At 44.5% G+C, this 20284-nt stretch overlaps 1 protein-coding gene and 1 long non-coding RNA gene across 2 annotated transcripts in view; one reads left to right on the plus strand and one right to left on the minus strand.

Moving 5' to 3' along the window:
- Window positions 1-3935: 3935 nt before the first annotated feature.
- LOC106607543 (uncharacterized) lies at window positions 3936-5054 on the minus strand. Its single transcript, XR_001329223.3, has 2 exons — window positions 4792-5054; window positions 3936-4593 (listed from the first exon to the last, which is right to left on the minus strand). It is a non-coding gene; the product is annotated as an uncharacterized LOC106607543 (long non-coding RNA).
- A 181-nt stretch (window positions 5055-5235) lies between these two features.
- Window positions 5236-20284, plus strand: part of LOC106607544 (pre-mRNA-splicing factor SYF1) — a 29538-nt gene continuing 14489 nt past the window's right edge. Inside the window, exons 1-14 of the mRNA XM_014204577.3 lie at window positions 5236-5379; window positions 5670-5818; window positions 8618-8741; window positions 8952-9149; window positions 10999-11133; window positions 11228-11392; window positions 11732-11876; window positions 12304-12455; window positions 12968-13087; window positions 13343-13474; window positions 13892-14023; window positions 14760-14873; window positions 15177-15339; window positions 15818-16008. Coding sequence (XP_014060052.1) covers window positions 5344-5379; window positions 5670-5818; window positions 8618-8741; window positions 8952-9149; window positions 10999-11133; window positions 11228-11392; window positions 11732-11876; window positions 12304-12455; window positions 12968-13087; window positions 13343-13474; window positions 13892-14023; window positions 14760-14873; window positions 15177-15339; window positions 15818-16008 — 1956 coding nt within the window. The 5' untranslated portion in view covers window positions 5236-5343. The remainder of the gene's footprint in view (window positions 5380-5669; window positions 5819-8617; window positions 8742-8951; window positions 9150-10998; window positions 11134-11227; window positions 11393-11731; window positions 11877-12303; window positions 12456-12967; window positions 13088-13342; window positions 13475-13891; window positions 14024-14759; window positions 14874-15176; window positions 15340-15817; window positions 16009-20284) is intronic.

A 20284-nucleotide genomic window follows, 5' to 3' on the forward strand; every position in this document is an offset into this window, starting at 1 on the left:
AGGTAGGAGGGGGACAAGGAGAGCAGGTAGCTGACTATTGGTGGCTATTTAGCAGCCTGATGGTCTGGGGGTAGAAGGTATTGGCCAGTCTGTTCGTTTTAATCATAATAATCCTGTACTGCCCGTGTCTGAGTGATGGAAGCGGGGAGAACAGGCCGTGGCTCGGCTGAGGAACCTGATGATCTTCGTGGCCTTCCTGCAACACCTGATGTTGTAGGTGTCATGGGGGGCAGGCAGTGTGCACCCAATGGTGCATTCGGCTGAGCATACCGCCCTCTGTAGTGCCTTGTGGTCAGCTGCAGTGGAATTGCCGTACCAGGCTGTGATGCAGGCCAACAGTATGCTCTCGATGGTGCTCCTGTAGAACACTATGAGGGCCCTCGGGGACAGGCAACATTTCTTCAGCCTTCTGAGGTTAAAGAATCGCTGTCGTGCCTTCTTCAACACAGTATGGTTTGACCATTTCAGCTCCTTGGAGATGTGTACGCTGAGGAACTTGAAGTTTTTGACCGTCTCCATGGCGGTCCCATTGATAAGGATGGGGGCGTTCTTGAATTCCACAATCAGCTCCTTTGTTTTGCTGACGTTGAGGGAGAGGTTGTTTACCTGGCAACCTCCTCCCTGTAGGCTGCCTCGTCGTTGTTGGTAATCAGGCCTACTACTGTTGTGTCATCAGTGAACTTGATGATGGAGTTGGAACTGTGTGAGGCCACGCAGTCGTGGGTATACAGGCAGTACAGGAGGGGACTGAGGACGCACCCTTGTGAGGCCCCCGTGTTGAGGATCAGTGTGGAGGAGGTAATCTTGTCTAACTTCACCACCTGGGGTCGGCCCGTCAAGAAGTCCAGGACCCAGTTGCTTCGGGAGTTCAGTCCCGGAGCTGTGAGCATTGTGACGAGTTAAGACACGATGGTATGCATTCCTCTTGTCCAGGTGGGTGAGGGTAGTGTGCAGTGCAATGGTGATTGCGTCGTCCATGGATCTATTGGGTGGTAGGCGAATTGGAGAGGGTCGAGTGTGTCGGGGAGGGAGGAGGTGATGCAGTCATTCAGTTCAGTTACTTTCCCTTTCTTGGGCACTGGGAGGATAGTGGAATTGGGGATAATGGCCTGGGCTAGAGAAAGATTGAAAATGTCTGAAAACACAACAGCTGTTCATGCTTTGAGGGCGCGCCTTTCCTGAACCAGCAGACTCCCAGAGAGACACACCAAGGTCAGCCTCCTTTAGCCCTGGCTCTGAATAGACCATAAAGGATCCCCCAGCTCAAGTAAATATATTCACTTGAAATGTTTATTGCTTTTGTGGGATAACATCACATGCACATTTAAAACAAAAAGGAAAACAAATTCAGAGGTATTCATATGTGTGGTAGACAGGCAAGTCACTACGCAACAGGGAAAATCAAGTAAATATATTAATGTTTTTATTTGTTTTCTTATATTTCATTTTCATTATATATTTTAATTCTCATTTTGATAAACAGATGTCTATTGATTATGGATGCATGTTGATTTATTCACTTGGCTTCTTATACATTCCCACCATCAGACGCTTGTATTTTGAAAGCATGATTAAATCAGTTTATTCTATGCTTGCTTTACTCAACATCTGAACTCTGAAAGAATCGTTTTATTGTTGTCTGTATTGTTTTTTAATGACAATAACTGTGATATTTTCTCCCTGAAGGTAACATTGAGGTTGCTCATGTGCTTCACTCCACAACAGGTAAGCTCATGCATGATGTTGGTGACAGTCTGCTTGTTTGAAGAATGTGGTCATACAGTATGTCAGTATTGTGGTCAACAAGTAAAATGTCAACCTACAACACTGTGTTGATTACTCATTTGGGAACTCATAAAGGCAGTTACAGAATGCAGTTATATAAGACTAAGAACGCAATAGAATTCACATTACAATTAGTTTTCCGTTTCTTTCACTCAGGGACGCAAGGTCAACAACAAATGCCATGCTCCTTACCAGAAATGTTCTTCGATTTGGGACCCCCAGGAGAGGCTCTGGTGGTCACTCTGAGCTTAACCCCAGGAAGACCCCTATCCCTCAACATGGATCCAGAGAGTGAGCATTGCACAGCTCCAGAAGGGTCTGGGACTAGTGGGGGAGAGGAGATCTAGAGAAGGGAAAGGTCAAAGAGGATCAAGGAAGGGGGGTGGAAGAAAAGACAGGAAGGAGGGAGGTAGGAAAAGATAGTTGGCAATCAAATGTGGAATATCTGGAGATGTGATAGGTTGAGCTGCAGTACAGAGATGACAAATTGCAAGTTGTTTTTGCAGGGGTTGATATAAATACAATCTTTGTTCATTGTTTTTTATTTATCATTGTCTGTTATTGTTGTTTCTGTTTGTCTTTGCGTGAAAGTGAAATGGGCCAAGCAATTCCTGACTTTGTCATGCTCAGGGAGGTAAAGTTAGGGTGGAAAATGGGTCCGTTCCAGGTCGTGTTTATTGCAATCATGTTGCAGATGATCATATCTCACAAAGCCTGGTGAAGTGTTCCTATGTGTTTTAATCTTCCAAGATGTGTATCCCCATTGAAAAAAATGGCTGTCTGGAACAACACCACCATATCAAAATCTCAAATGTCTTGCAAATGTTTTATGATATATAGTCATATTTTTCAGCCATGTTATGTATTTTATGATGAGCTGCAGGCGAGAATGCAGCATTATGTGAAACTTCTTGTTTTGAACAGCAAGTTGAAGTTGTAAGTCAGTGTAATTCTTGTTAATAGCTATTCAATAAAAAAGACATGATTGGTTGAAATTCTATTGCTTCTCATTGAATTTTGAATTCATGTCGAGTCCTTTTTGAAGAATGTCCTAGTGTGTATTCAGTCATGTGAAATGTTCAGAACATTGCAGATAATGGCTTTGGTTCAGTCTGCAGCATCACAGTCAAAGACCAAATGTGCCATGGAAGTCTCTCAATCACCAATGGGAATGGAGAAAAGCAGAATAGCACACAATTGAATCACTAGTTGAAATTGAGACCAAAAATGCTAACTTTATTCAGAATGTTGAGAAGATAATTTTCATTCCCATCATAACAGGTCAACATTAGCTCTAATCTATACAGATCACTTCTGTGGTCGGGTTTACGTAGGCCTGGATTTGGGCTGTCCGGATCCAGCATCCCAGCCAATTAAATGCGTCCCACTGTGGATTTATAAAAATAAAATAAAAAATGAGCGTGGCTGCCAACAAGATACAGAATGCGACCCTTTATAGAAACACATGCACATAAATAACCTGTCTGCTATTTGCGGTTGGTAAACTAACTAATGGGTAATGGATACTACTGTGCTGATTCCATAATGCAATGCATTTGTCCTGAAGGGCTGTTCTCCTGTCCAATGTTGGTTAGAATGCACCTCAATCTTCTGATACCATAACCCATACAAGGCATTGTCATGTTGCATTCTCCTTCTTGTGAACACTCATGTGCCTTCTTTGGGATTCAAGCGCGTACCGCAATCAGTGCACACATACGGTCATTCCTCCTTGTGCATTGTCTGGTGCTTATTCAGTGAAGCTAACGTGGCAAAACATTTATAGCATTCAGAACACATATACGGTCTCTCCCCTGTGTGAACTCTCATATGCACTTTCAGGTTATCTCGTCTGTTAAAACCACGATGGCAAACCGGGCAAGGAAACGGTTTGTCCCCTGTGTGAATCCTCCTATGCTTTGTCAGACAATCACTCGACCTGAAGCCTTTGCCACAGTCACTGCAACAACGGGGTCTTCCCCCTGTGTGTATCATCATATGTCTTTTCAGATTACTAGTCCAGTTGAAACATTGACCACATAAGAGAAAAATATTTTTTGTGTGAGTTTGGAGATGGTCTATAAGAATTTCTTTGGACTCAAAGTGTTTTCCACAGACACCACAAAGGCAATCTAGGTCTATATCATCTGTGTGTTCTCGTGTATGTTTTATTAAAAAACTCAGTAACATTTATTTCCACACACACCACACCAACAGGGTGTGGCTTTGACTGTTTGAGGCTTTGACTGTGTGGGCTCAAATGGAATGACTGTGGATTTCCTTCCTTTTTTCCAGATGCCGGAGATTTGGCTTGTTATTTTCTGTGCCTTCTTTGATTTGAGTGGCTTAAACCTAATCCAAGGTTCTGTTTCCTCTTCTTTGACACCTTCCCTGTATTCACTTGGGATTGGAGAACAGTCTGGATTTACTGCAGAGAGGGGCTGAGAGCCACTCGTTAGCTCTAATACTCTGTAGCCCTCTACATCAGGTTCAGCTTTGATCTGTTCCGATGAGGGGCTAGGTAGAGAGGCTCCCTGTTCATATTCCTCACTTTGGGTTTGGTAAAGATGTGAGGGCTGACATAAATCCTCATCCTGATCATAGTCACTTTTCACAGTCAGAGCTAATTATGAAGGTGTCATTATGAAACTCTTCCTCCTGACTGGTCCTGTGTTGCACCTGTTGTTCCTCTAATCTGTGTGGGCTCTGGGTCTTCTTTCCCCAGATTGGGGCTCCACTCCTGCTCACAGTGTTGCTGTTCAGGGGGAACCTCCTCTTCGAAGACAGTGAGAGAGAGCTGCTGAAGGTCTGGAGAGGAGAAAGGATTCAACAAAAAAGTAAAAGCTGACATGAGACCATAATTACATTTCCATGTATGCAACATTATACAAAATGTGTCCTTCAGCAAGACATGATGTGTATCGTGCTCGAATGTAATAAAAAAAGATGGCCAATGTCGCATAATATTGATGTCAACAGGAAAAAATGTAATAGCTAATGACAAACCTGTCCTATGTAATTGTATCTCTGGTGGTTTGAGAACGATATAAAGCTGCCTCTGTAGACGGCCATTCTCCTCTTTTGGACACACTTCTTCCAGGTACTCTGCTATCGTTTTCTCAACAGCCACAAATGTCTCCTCAGCAGCTGATGTTAAACGCTGGTTGAGAAACATTCTCAACAACTGTATTTTAGCCATTTGAAATAATCCAATTGGATAGTCTGTTGAGTGGCTAGTCTGCGCCTGGCTAGCGCTTTTGTGTTTGTCGACGTTTTGATAACCTTTCACCTATAGGTTTGGCCATGCACGAGCATATCAGATTTTCCACTGTCGCCACCTGCTGGGCTGGAGTGCTAATAATATGCTGTTTTCTTTGTGACTAATGATTGGATAGTCTGTTGAGTGACCGTTGTACTACCCAATAATATTTCCACATGGGGCGGGGTTTATATTCTACGTTCTGAACACGTTGGAGGAGTCAGGACGTTTAGTAACAATACATACATTTTTGGGAACTTTTGACACTACGGGCATTTATTTTGGTCTTAAAATCAAAAATGCCGTCTCTAAATGGGAAACCGGACGTCATGTTTGTAAGTTATTTCATGAATATTGATATTTTCTTGTGGAATTCTCTCAGCATGCTGTAATATTTATGCGGCCTCCTCGACCTCGGCTGTGTCGATTTGAATGCCCCGGCAAACTGTTCCGTCTACTGTGTGTGAATTTACAGCATATTGTAGCCCTTTCTATTCTTCGAGAAACGTTACACTAGTTTTGAGAATAGTGCAGTGTTTTTCGAATGAGAGAAAAGTGTCCAACGTTCGAAGGAGAGAAGGCTTCCTGTTGACTGTTTTGCTGGGTTGGTGATGGTATTTTTCAGGAGGAAGATGACTTGCCTTATGAGGAGGAGATCATCAGGAATCCGTACTCGGTCAAGTGCTGGATGCGTTACATCGAGTTCAAACAAAACGGCACAATGTCCATCCTCAACATGATATATGAACGAGCTCTGAAAGAGCTACCTGGCAGGTAGAGGCAACGTTTCTGCATCTAGATGGCTGCAGTGTTTCCCAATCCTGGTCCTGGGGACCCAAAGGGGTGCCATACATTATTTTGGGGCAAAAACAAAACTCACCCCCCTTGGCCCCCAGGGCCAGAATAGGAATACACTGCTAAAGGTTCATGGAAAATACTGTAGTGTCCCAGACTGTTTGTAGTCTGTCTCTAACCAGAGACAGGAACATTTTCACAGACAGTTACTGTTGCACATACACTGTTGAAGTCGGACGTTTACATACACCTTAGCCAAATTCATTTAAACTCAGTTTTTCACAATTCCTGACATTTTAATCCTAGTAAAAATTCCCTGTCTTAGTTCAGTTAGGATCACCTCTTTATTTTAAGAATGTGAAATGTCATAATAATAGTAGAGAATGACTTATTTCAGCATTTATTTCTTTCATCACATTCCCAGTGGGTCAGAAGTTTGCATACACTCAATTAGTATTTGGTAGCTTTGCCTTTTAAATTGTTTAACTTGGGTCAAATGTTTCAGGTAGCCTTCCACAAGCTTCCCACAATAAGTTGGGTGAATTTTGGTCCATTCCTCCTGACAGAGCTGGTGTAACTGGGTCAGGTTTCTAGGCCTCCTTGCTCGCATACACTTTTTCAGTTCTGCCATTACATTTTCTATAGGATTGAGGTCAGGGCTTTGTGATGGCCACTCCAATACCTTGACTTTGTTGTCCTTAAGCCATTTTGCCACAACTTTGGAAGTATGCTTGGGGTCATTGTCCATTTGGAAGACCCATTTGCGACCAAGCTTTGACTTCCTGACTGATGTCTTGAGATGTTGCTTCAATATATCCACATAATTTTCCGCTCTCACTGATGCCATCTATTTTGTGAAGTGCACCAGTCCCGTCTGCAGCAAAGCACCCCCACAACATGATGCTGCCACCCCCGTGCTTCACTATTGGGATGGTGTTCTTCGGCTTGCAAGCGTTCCACTTTTTCCTCCAAACATAACAATGGTCATTATGGCCAAACAGTTCTATTTTTGTTTCATCAGACCAGAGGACAAAAAGTACAATCTTTGTCCCCATGTGTAGTTGCAAACCGTAGTCTGGCTTTTTTATGGTGGTTTTGGAGCAGTGGCTTCTTCCTTGCTGAGCAGCCTTTCAGGTTATGTCGACATAGGACTCATTTTACTGTGGATATAGATACTTTTGTACCTGTTTCCTCCAGCATTTTCACAAGGTCCTTTGCTGTTCTGGGATTGATTTGCACTTTTCGCACCAAAGTACATTCATCTCTAGGAGACAGAACGCGTCTCCTTCCTGAGAGGTATGACGGCTGCGGGGTTCCATGGTGTTTATACTTGCGTACTATTGTTTGTACAGATGAACGTTGGTACCTTCAGGCGTTTGGAAATTGCTCCCAAGGATGAACCTGACTTGTGGAGGTCTACAATTGTTTTTCTGGGGTCTTGGCTGATTTCTTTTGATTTTCCCATGATGTCAAGCAAAGAGGCACTGAGTTTGAAGGTAGGCCTTGAAATACATCCACAGGTACACCTCCAATTGACTCAAATGATGTCAATTAGCCTATCAGAAGCTTCTAAAGCCATTACATTATTTTCTGGAATTTTCCTAGCTGTTTAAAGGCACAGTCAACTTAGTGTATGTAACTTCTGACCCACTGAAATTGTGATACAGTGAATTATAAGTGAAATAATCTGTCTGTAAACAATTGTTGGAAAAATGACTTGTGTCATGCACAAAGTAGATGTCCTAACCGACATGCCAAAACTATAGTTTGTTAACAAAAAATTTGTGGAGTGGTTGAAAAACAAGTTTTAATGACTCCAACCTAAGTGTATGTAAACCCCCGACTTCAACTGTAGGGCCGATTTCCAGGACACATCTTAAACTAGCCTTTCAAAGAATCCGAGAGTGGAAGACTCCTCTTTCTTGTCTCCAACATATAGGCTCACTTTTGTGACCAGTCCCATCACAAGTCAGACTGTTGAATAAACTTAATTTGAACCTGCTTGACCTGTTGTCTGCTGATTTTGTCTTAATGTAGGAGTTACTCTGAGACAAAATATCCAGAGTAGTGTTATTAACCCGACTTTCAGTACGCTGGTCTGTATGTCGGTTTGTAATTCTGTTTTGTATTTTCAATGCTGACGCAATTTGCACGCAACTTACACAATATGTCAACAATGGCCGAGTTTAACCGAAGCACAGACCAAATGTTGTCCCACGCAAAGAGCTGGCAAATTTCACAAGCACTTCCAGCTGACTGCGAGGGAACGCGCTTTGGTCGACAACATTCGGTTACATTCGGCTATTGTTTACATATTGTGCATCGCGTGAAATGCATCAGGAGATGGAAAATGCAAGCAACAGAACCTTCTGGCCCTGCAAAAAGTGAGGTAAACAACACTTTCCTGTGGTTACCCTATCTCCACTTCCTACCACCAAAAGAACCAACAGCATGGACAACCGGTAAAGTATGTTAAAATATCATTGTATTCAACATTCTGGCTTGTCGAGACTATTGCGTCTTTACAGCAACTTCTTTCAGACTGATATCCATGGAGTAACCATGGTAACAGTCTGATGTTTAGACAAATCTTAGACCTAGTCCTGGACTAAAAACATTTGTCAATCAGTCTCTGGAAAATCGGCCCAAAATCTAGGCTTATTTGAAAACCGTACAATGGTTGTTATCGAATACCATACCAGTGTCTGGGCTAGGGTTTTAGGCATTGCTAAATGTTATGACTGGGTGTTCACGGATTGTTCATACGTGACCTTGCAGTTACAAGTTATGGTACAACTACCTGCGAGAGAGACGGAAACAGGTCAAAGGGAAGTGCATCATGGAGCCAGCCTACGAGGAGATCAACAACTGCCATGAAAGAGCTCTGGTTTTCATGCACAAGGTAGGCTTATGCTTATGCCATGTCTGTCCATCCCCTGTTAAGAGAAAATACTCACACAAACTCTGAGGAATATTATTGTCCATTCATTGGCACAGACTATCACAGAGTACGTTTATGTGTGAGAGTATTTTTTACTTGGAAGTAGATTTTGTCGTCTGAGATGTTAGGAATAGTATCCCACATAACTTGTTCTTCCCGTGGCTGTCCTAGATGCCGAGGATATGGCTAGACTACTGCCAGTTTCTGGTGTCTCAGTGTAAGATCACCAGGAGCAGACGCACATTTGACCGAGCGCTCAGAGCCCTTCCCGTCACTCAGCACCCTCGCATCTGGCCCCTGTACCTCCGCTTTGCCCGGAACCTGCCCCTGCCTGAGACCGCCATCCGTGTCTACCGCAGGTACCTCAAGGTAAGAGGACATTTTTAGAAGATTTGCTCCTCTGTGATTGAACTACAACCAAAGCTGAAGCCACACTTTATGGAAGATAGTCACAGGATTAAAAAGGAAATAAAAACAAATCAGAATACACATTAATAAACACTATTCATTTTCAACAATGGTGATAAGACTTTGTCTTAGTTATGAGATTATAACAACACCAACCACACATCACATCAGAAACCTACAAGATATCACTTAACATAGAAGGTAGGCCTGGAATAGATGACAGTGCTACCAATAAATGTGTGAGCAGAAAACTATTAAAGGAAGTGTGAGAAGCCCACACGTGTGCATTGGCCCTTAGGCGTAAGTAGACCTGATCTCCCACCTCCAGCTGTAGAGTAACTGCATTACCCCCATCTAGACTTGTGATCAGATGTAATAGGCATACACTCTTCATTCTTGAACAGGGATGTGTGGGAGTCTTCATATCCTCCAGCATGAAAGAAGAAGCTGAAGTAGTAGACCCGTCTTACAGGGGCTGTAGCATGAGGGTCAACATGTAGCATGAGTTCTATAGTTCTGCAGCGCATTCCACTTCATGTTCAGTCATTGGGGTGTCGTCCTGTGCCATAGACAGACTTCAGCTCAGAGACACCATCAGAAATGCAGTAGTTTTCATCCTTCACCTGGGTTCTGATACCTCTCTGAGTAACCTGTATTGGTCGGCCTAACCTTTTTTTGATTCCAGAGTTCTCTCAGCTTCTTTTCATACAGCCAGGTTTGACGCAATCCAGTTCACTGGAAGTTAGTCCTTGTTGGTTTTATAGTTAACTATTCAACCTTATAGTCCATAAGTCAGACCCCCAAATTTGATCTGTCGGTACCATCTGGGGCTGTGATTTTTTTGGTTGTTGATTTGTCTGTGATTTTGTACCCAGAGTGTGCTGTTCTGGCTTGGACAAGGCTTACTTACTGGCCCTGTCCCTAGAGTTGCCTAACGTGTGATAACATTGCAGCAATGGTAGCTTTGTGTGTGTTATCTCCAAATCATGTATCATTAGAAATCTGAAACATTTCCTGAATATTTGGGTCAAGAGTCCTCTGACCTCTAGGGTTCATATTGGAATTACCTGTATGCATTACCCTGATAACCCTAGATATTTATTTAGCTCTTGTAATTATTTGAAGGAATGGACAGGACAATATACATGCGTTCAAAAGATTTTGTCTCTGCTTAATACGTTTTCTAGTCTTCCACACAAGCAGCAGTGTGGTATTCCAGAATTATTCTACATTGAGCCCTTTTTTCTCCCCAATTTCGTGGTTTCCAATTGGTAGTAGTTATAGTCTTGTCTCATCACTGCAACTCCCGTACGGACTCGAGAGAGAGAGAGGCGAAGGTCGAGAGCCATGCGTCCTCCGAAACGCAACCCAACCAAGCCGCACTGCTTCTTGACACAATGCCCATCCAACGCACCAATGTGTCGGAGGAAACACCGTACACTTGGCGACCTGGTCAGCGTGCACTGCGCCCGGCCCGCCACAGGAGTCGCTAGTGCGTGATGAGACAAGGATATTCCTGCCAGCCAAACCCTCACTAACCCGGACGACGCTGGGCCAATTGTGCGCCTCCCCATGGGCCTCCCGGTCGCGGCCGGCTGCGACAGAGCCTGGACTTGAAACCAGAATCTCTGGTGGCACAGCTAGACCACTGCGCCACCCGGGAGGCCCATATTCCAGAATTATTAGATACATGGTTGATAAAGAAAGCTATATATTGGTTGTCAAGTGCCAAAAGTCTATATTTCTCAAAATGACAAAGTTATTTCTGCAACAGCCCCCTGGATTTGACTATCCCCCTCTTTCTCTGCAGCTGTCCCCAGAGAATGCAGAGGAGTACATAGATTACCTGCGTTCCTGCGGCAAGCTGGATGAAGCAGCAGTACGTCTGGCAGCCGTTGTCAATGATGAGAGCTTTGTGTCCAAGGAGGGCAAGTCTAACTACCAGGTAAGACCACGTCTGGCTCATCCTCCTTATCCCCATGTTGTTGTGTGGTTGATATCTAATGTTATCCCCGTGTTGTTTGGTTAATATCTAACAGCTATGGCACGAGCTGTGTGACCTGATCTCTCAGAACCCAGACAAGGTGAACTCTCTGAATGTTGGGGCCATCATCCGTGGAGGCCTCACTCGCTTCACAGACCAGCTGGGCAAACTCTGGTGCTCCCTGGCTGACTACTACATCCGCAGTGGACATTTTGAAAAGGTACTGGTCTGGATAGATGCATCCCAAATGGCACCCTATTCCTTTTGTAGTGCACTACTTTTGACCAGCGCCCTATAGACAATGTCATCTTATAGTCCACTTTTGACTTTGTCGTCATGCATCAGGGTCATTAGAAATGATGTAGGATTATAGGGTACCTCACCACCATAACATTGTCATAATATATATTTGACACGTTTTGATTAGCTATCATGCATGTTATGAAGCTTTACAACATTGTTATGTAGTGCAAGTAAAGTGTTAGTAAATATATTCACCGTTTTTGGGATGCACACACACACAGACTAATTTGAATGCTTGTGTGTTGTGGCCCACCAGGCTCGGGATGTGTATGAGGAGGCCATCTTAACGGTGGTGACGGTGAGAGATTTCACCCAGGTGTTCGACAGCTACGCCCAGTTTGAGGAGAGCATGATTGCTGCCAAGATGGAGACTACCTCCGAGTTGGGGAAAGATGAAGAAGGTGGGTGCATCTCAATAGTCTAAAGTGTCTTACTCTCCTTGTCTCCTGCTCAGATCTCAAATAACTCTATTAAGGGAAATCGATTCCTGATCTAGGTATCCATGTTACTGTTTTCCCAATCCTGGCTGGCTGCGACTTTGAGTAAAAAAAATCAAATGTACACAGTTTACAGAAATGCTTGTGCTCTAGTTCCTTCAACATAAATGTAACTGAAGAGAGTAGTCTTGGGAAGCCAGCCATTTTAGAGTATTGAGATGCACCCAGTGTGTCTGGATTGTAGAGTATCACAATCTCTCGCAAAAATAGATTTGATCTCAACGAGAATAACCTGTGTAAATAAATATTACAAGGGGGGAAAAAATCACAGCCGCAAGTCAATGCTTTGCCTTTGTCGTCATGCTCAACTCGTGTTCCCTTTCCCTCTCAGAGGACGTAGACCTGGAGCTGCGTCTGGCCCGCTTTGAGCAGCTGATCGCTCGCAGGCCCCTCCTGCTGAACAGTGTGCTGCTGAGACAGAATCCCCACAACGTCCACGAGTGGCATAAGAGGGTCAAACTGTACGAGGGGAAACCACGACAGGTAGCAGAAACCAGAAGTGGGCACGTAGTAGAAGTGCTGACCCAGGATCAGTTTAGTCTGAATATGATTATATGAACAGATGGGACCAGATCCTAGATCAGCACTCCTACTCTGAGACCCTTTGTGGATACAGGCCCTGAACTCTTAGCCCTAGTCTTACTTGTGCCATCTTTTTGACACTGTCTCTAATACCCATTTTATTCTACTGAACTGAGGTGTACTGCCCTGGCCTGGTTCCGCTCTACTGTTGTAGCTGGAACCGTGATATGAAATGAAAATATCCGAGCCAGCGCAGTACTGTTCAGGTTGGAATTATAATGTGAAAAGGGTTTGAGAAAAATCCGAGCTAGTTTACATCTGTGTTATTGGTAGAGAGTAGCAATTAATACATGTTTACAGATTTCACATTTAACATGGTTTCTTAGTCTTTCTAGCTGGCAATAGGTACCTTGCATGCTCTTCCTCACATACATGTACAGTGTATAGAATGTGTGTCTTAACCCCTTTTTCAGATCATCAACACCTACACAGAGGCAGTTCAGACTGTGGACCCTATGAAGGCTACAGGGAAACCCAGCTCTCTCTGGGTCTCCTTCGCCAAGTTTTACGAGGAGAACGAGCAGCTAGACGACGTGAGTCTCAAACTAAGGTTTCCCCATCACACGTGGGTTGAAATTGTATTTTAAACCTTTCAAATCCTTATTTGAGCCTGCCTGGAGTGCCATATGGGTAGAATTTGCACGTTTGGGACCATTCCATTGCAAGCTCAATCAAGTCTTCTCCCTACTTAGGGTAAAAACAACATAGATTTACTCCTTCAACCCAAGAGGAAGTTAAGTTTTAATTATTATTTTAAATGTTCTTTTTCCACTTTTCCCCACTATCAGGCGCGGACCATCTTTGAGAAAGCCACCAAGGTGAACTACAAGCAGGTTGACGACCTGGCTGGCGTGTGGTGTGAATACGGAGAGATGGAGCTACGCCATGAGAACTACGAACAGGCGCTACGTATACTGAGGGTGAGACGGAGACACAGGCACAACAAATACTGACCCACTGTCTGTCACACACTCCAAAGACATGTACATTTTGTTTTTACTTTTCTGTCATCCTGAATTATTTCTTATGCGTTTAAACTGCTACACATTGCTGTGTGGGCGGCTGACATGTACTTGCTTTTTTAATGTATCTATTTAATAACTTCAATAAATGAATACCGTGATCTAATCTCAAATTCTATGATGCAGACTGCTCTTCTCATAGTTTCAAATATTCTTTCTATAGATGTACATTTTTTTTATTTTACCAGGTAAGTTGACTGAGAACACATTCTCATTTACAGCAAGGACCTGGGGAATAGTTACGGGGGGATGAATAAATACTGGATGCATGTCTGTGCAAATATCCCTTGACTTTCTCTCTTTCCAAATGTGTAGAAAGCAACTGCCATCCCGTCCAAGAAGGCGGAGTACTTTGATGTGTCAGAGCCCGTGCAGAACAGAGTGTACAAGTCTCTGAAGGTCTGGTCCATGCTGGCTGACCTGGAGGAGAGTATGGGAACCTTCCAGGTACTTTCTTCATGTTTCTCTCTACGGTGTCTGTCTTCGTTGTATTTCAATTGCACTGATTTAGAAAGGAAAAGAAGGTAGCTTTGATGCAACACATCTAAGGCTGCGTTTACACAGGCAGCCCAAATCGGATCTTTTGCCCCATTATTGGCAAAATATCTGATCTTATTGGTAAACAGATCAGAATTGAGCTGCCTGTGTATACTCAGCCTAACAATAGTCAACTAACGTTTTGGCTGCAAGAAGCTTTCATTTAAAAACAAAATATGTAACATTTATTTAACTAGGCAGGTCAGTTAAGAACAAATTCTTATTTACAATGACGGCCTACCCTGGCCAAACCCGGATGACCCTGGGCAAATTGTGCGCCGCCCTATGGGACTCCCAATCATGGCCAGATGTGATACAGCCTGGATCCGAACCAGGGAGTATAGGGACGCCTCTTTCACTGAGATGCAGTGCCTTAGACTGCTGCGCCACTCGGGAGCCCAAAAATCCTTCATTAGGGTTTCTGGATTGGATTGATTAACATTGTTTAGGTTTGTACGGTTTATGTATTCCGTGAGCTCTTCTTCTCTCAGATGAAATGTTGTTAGAATAGGAGAACCTGAAAATTGCATCTTGTGCATAGTGATGACCCAGTTTTAGGGACCAAACATGTAACAACAATGCATGTAACGACCATACGATGTAACTAACAACCCTACCTTTTGTCTTGGTCGTTTCTCCCCGTCAGTCCACCAAGGCAGTGTACGACCGCATCATTGACCTGCGCATAGCCACGCCCCAGATAATCATCAACTATGCCATGTTCCTGGAGGAGCACAACTACTTTGAGGAGAGCTTCAAGGTGACACCAACCACCTGCCCTGCTGCACACATCTCACTAGCCTGGTCCCAGTTCTGTTGTGCTGTCTTGACAACTCTTATTGCCATTGTCACGATGCCTGAACTGGGACCAGTCTAACATTTCACAGCCTAGCATATAAACTCTAACTCATACTGCGTTCAAACTGTTACTTTACAACTGGGTCATGTTCAGGGCCGAGTTCCCTACTGAACACGACCCTAACCATACCTTCACCCTTAAAACTACAGCATTTTGATCAGGTCTAAATCCCTGTTGCTGATGGTCTCCATGCGCTCTCTGCAGGCGTACGAGCGCGGCATCGCCCTCTTCAGGTGGCCCAACGTCTATGACATCTGGAACACCTACCTCACCAAGTTCATCGACCGCTACGGGGGCAAGAAGCTGGAGAGGGCCCGGGACCTGTTTGAGCAGGCGCTGGATGGCTGTCCAGCCAAGTTCGCCAAGAGTAAGGGACATTGTTGTCTACGTGACTTCTTTATGTCTAATGCATGTTTGTGACGTATGGCATGTCTGTCTAAGCTGACATGCTGTACGATGAAAAAATAATTTCCTGACTGATACAATGAAGTCATCATCATCACAGTTGCTTTTTAGGTACTGAGAAGCACCAAGGAAAATACAATCCTTTTCACACTACGAAGCCAAGCTGTACTGTGCTGGCCTGGTTACGCATCCACCACAGTTGCAGAAACCGTGCTGGGAATGACAGATGTTAAAAGACCATGACCGAGCCAGCTCAGTACGGTTCAGGTTGGCATGATCGTATGAAAAGGGTGTTCAAGTATCTTTCAGCCTCTGTTAGTTTTTATAATCAGTTTGCTGCTGGGTTCTATTTGTAATAATGGCCTTATTTATGTGGTACTATCCCCCCAGCTACAGGAATGACGAGTGATACGTTAACTATTTTATGTTGTGATTGACAGCCATCTACCTGCTCTACGCCAAACTGGAGGAGGAGTTTGGGTTGGCGCGTCACGCCATGGCGGTGTACGAGAGAGCCACGCAGGCGGTGGACAACACGGAGAGGCATCACATGTTCAACATCTACATCAAGAGGGCTGCAGAGATCTATGGCGTCACCTACACCAGAGCAATCTACCAGAAAGCCATCGAGGTAAGAGTGTAGTGTCTCATTTTGTTATGCACACACACACACAGGTGCATCTCAATAAGCTAAATCAGTGGCCCGTGAGGGGCGTCCAATCCGGCCCGTGGGTGGTTTGAGTACATATAAAAAAATATAATATACACATACATACAGTGAGGGGGAAAAAAGTATTTGATCCCCTGCTGATTTTGTACGTTTGCCCACTGACAAAGAAATGATCAGTCTATAATTTTAATGGTAGGTTTATTTGAACAGTGAGACAGAATAACAACAAAAAAAATCCAGAAAAACGCATGTCAAAAATGTTATACAATTGATTTGCATTTTAATGAGGGAAATAAGTACTTGACCTCTCTGCAAAACATGACTTATTACTTGGTGGCAAAACCCTTGTTGGCAATCAGAGGTCAGACGTTTCTTGTAGTTGGCCACCAGGTTTGCACACAATCTCAGGAGGAATTTTGTCCCAGTCCTCTTTGCAGATCTTCTCCCAGTCATTAAGGTTTCGAGGCTGACGTTTGGCAACTCGAACCTTCATCTCCCTCCACAGATTTTCTATGTGATTAAGGTCTGGAGACTGGCTAGGCCACTCCAGGACCTTAATGTGCTTCTTCTTGAGCCACTCCTTTGTTGCCTTGGCCGTGTGTTTTGGGTCATTGTCATGCTGGAATACCCATCCACGACCCATTTTCAATGCCCTGGCTGAAGGAAGGAGGTTCTCACCCAAGATTTGACGGTACATGGCCCCGTCCATCGTCCCTTTGATGCGGTGAAGTTGTCCTGATTTCTTAGCAGAAAAACACCCCCAAAGCATAATGTTTCCACCTCCATGTTTGACGGTGGGGGTGGTGTTCTTGGGGTCATAGGCAGCATTCCTCCTCCTCCAAACACGGCGAGTTGAGTTGTTGCCAACGAGCCAGAAATCTTTCTGATTGAGAGGGGGTCAAATACTTATTTCCCTCATTAAAATGCAAATCAATTTATAACATTTTTGACATGCGTTTTTCTGGATGTTTTTTTTGTAATTCTGTCTCTCACTGTTCAAATAAACCTACCATTAAAATTATAGACTGATCATTTCTTTGTCAGTGGGCAAACGCACAAAATCAGCAGGGGATCAAATACTTTTTTCCCTCACTGTACATACACAGTTGAAGTCGGAAGTTTACATACACTTAGGTTGGAGTCATTAAAACTAGTTTTTCAACCACTCCACAAATGTCTTGTTAACTTCTTACATCTAGGGGTTCCGCTGCCGATTTTGCAGGTTTTCCTACTTACAAAGCATGTAGAGGTCTGTAATTATTTATCATAGGTACACTCCAACTGTGAGAGATGGAATCTAAAACAAAAATCCAGAAAAATCACATTGTATGATTTTTAAGTAATTAATTTGCATTTTATTGCATGACATAAGTATTTGATACATCAGAAAAGCAGAACTTAATATTTGGTACAGAAACCTTTGTTTGCAATTAGAGATCATACGTTTCCTGTAGTTCTTGACCAGGTTTGTACACACTGCAGCAGGGATTTTGGACCACTCCTCCATACAGACCTTCTCCAGATCCTTCAGGTTTCGGGGCTGTCGCTGGGCAATACGGACTTTCAGCTCCCTCCAAAGATTTTCTATTGGGTTCAGGTCTGGAGACTGGCTAGGCCACTCCAGGACCTTGAGATGCTTCTTACGGAGCCACTCCTTAGTTGCCCTGGCTGTGTGTTTCGGGTCGTTGTCATGCTGGAAGACCCAGCCACGACCCATCTTCAATGCTCTTACTGAGGGAAGGAGGTTGTTGGCCAAGATCTCGCGATACATGGCCCCATCCATCCTCCCCTCAATACGGTGCAGTCGTCCTGTCCCCTTTGCAGAAAAGCATCCCCAAAGAATGATGTTTCCACCTCCATGCTTCACGGTTGGGATGGTGTTCTTGGGGTTGTACTCATCCTTCTTCTTCCTCCAAACACGGCGAGTGGAGTTTAGACCAAAAAGCTCTATTTTTGTCTCATCAGACCACATGACCTTCTCCCATTCATCCTCTGGATCATCCAGATGGTCATTGGCAAACTTTAGACGGGCCTGGACATGCGCTGGCTTGAGCAGGGGGACCTTGCCTGCGCTGCAGGATTTTAATCCATGACGGCGTAGTGTTTTACTAATGGTTTTCTTTGAGACTGTGGTCCCAGCTCTCTTCAGGTCATTGACCAGGTCCTGCCTTGTAGTTCTGGGCTTATTCCTCACCTTCCTCATGATCATTGATGCTCCACGAGGTGAGATCTTGCATGGAGCCCCAGACCGAGGGTGATTGACCGTCATCTTGAACTTCTTCCATTTTCTAATAATTGCGCCAACAGTTGTTGCCTTCTCACCAAGCTGCTTGCCTATTGTCCTGTAGCCCATCCTAGCCTTGTGCAGGTGTACAATTTTATCCCTGATGTCCTTACACAGCTCTCTGGTCTTGGCCATTGTGGAGAGGTTGGAGTCTATTTGATTGAGTGTGTGGACAGGTGTCTTTTATACAGGTAACGAGTTCAAACAGGTGCAGTTAATACAGGTAATGAGTGGAGAACAGGAAAAACAAACAGGTCTGTGAGAGCCGGAATTCTTACTGGTTGGTAGGTGATCAAATACTTATGTCATGCAATAAAATGCAAATGAATTACTTAAAAATCATACAATGTGATTTTCTGGATTTTTGTTTTAGATTCCGTCTCTCACTGTTGAAGTGTACCTATGATAAAAATTACAGACCTCTAGACATGCTTTGTAAGTAGGAAAACCTGCAAAATCGGCAGTGTATCAAATACACTGCTCAAAAAAATAAAGGGAACACTAAAATAACACATCCTAGATCTGAATGAATGAAATAATCTTATTAAATACTTTTTTCTTTACATAGTTGAATGTGCTGACAACAAAATCACACAAAAATAATCAATGGAAATCCAATTTATCAACCCATGGAGGTCTGGATTTGGAGTCACACTCAAAATTAAAGTGGAAAACCACACTACAGGCTGATCCAACTTTGATGTAATGTCCTTAAAACAAGTCAATGAGGCTCAGTAGTGTGTGTGGCCTCCACGTGCCTGTATGACCTCCCTACAACGCCTGGGCATGCTCCTGATGAGGTGGCGGATGGTCTCCTGAGGGATCTCCTCCCAGACCTGGACTAAAGCATCCGCCAACTCCTGGACAGTCTGTGGTGCAACGTGGCGTTGGTGGATGGAGCGAGACATGATGTCCCAGATGTGCTCAATTGGATTCAGGTCTGGGGAACGGGCGGGCCAGTCCATAGCATCAATGCCTTCCTCTTGCAGGAACTGCTGACACACTCCAGCCATATGAGGTCTTGCATTAGGAGGAACCCAGGGCCAACCGCACCAGCATATGGTCTCACAAGGGGTCTGAGGATCTCATCTCGGTACCTAATGGCAGTCAGGCTACCTCTGGCGAGCACATGGAGGGCTGTGCGGCCCCCCCAAAGAAATGCCACCCCACACCATGACTGACCCACCGCCAAACCGGTCATGCTGGAGGATGTTGCAGGCAGCAGAACGTTCTCCACGGCATCTCCAGACTCTGTCATGTCTGTCACATGTGCTCAGTGTGAACCTGCTTTCATCTGTGAAGAGCACAGGGCGCCAGTGGCGAATTTGCCAATCTTGGTGTTCTCTGGCAAATGCCAAACGTCCTGCATGGTGTTGGGCTGTAAGCACAACCCCCACCTGTGGACGTCGGGCCCTCATACACCCTCATGGAGTCTGTTTCTGACCGTTTGAGCAGACACATGCACATTTGTGGCCTGCTGGAGGTCATTTTGCAGGGCTCTGGCAGTGCTCCTCCTTGCACAAAGGCGGCGGTAGCGGTCCTGCTGCTGTGTTGTTGCCCTCCTACGGCCTCCTCCACGTCTCCTGATGTACTGGCCTGTCTCCTGGTAGCGCCTCCATGCTCTGGACACTACGCTGACAGACACAGCAAAGCTTCTTGCCACAGCTCGCATTGATGTGCCATCCTTGATGAGCTGTACTACCTGAGCCACTTGTGTGGGTTGTAGACTCCGTCTCATGCTACCACTAGAGTGAAAGCACCGCCAGCATTCAAAAGTGACCAAAACATCAGCCAGGAAGCATAGGAACTGAGAAGTGGTCTGTGGTCCCCACCTGCAGAACCACTCCTTTATTGGGGGTGTCTTGCTAATTGCCTATAATTTCCACCTGTTGTCTATTCCATTTGCACAACAGCATGTGAAATTTATTGTCAATCAGTGTTGCTTCCTAAGTG

Source organism: Salmo salar, chromosome 06 (genome assembly GCF_965601325.2).
Source record: "Salmo salar chromosome 06, fSalSal1, whole genome shotgun sequence".
Lineage (NCBI taxonomy): Eukaryota > Metazoa > Chordata > Actinopteri > Salmoniformes > Salmonidae > Salmo > Salmo salar.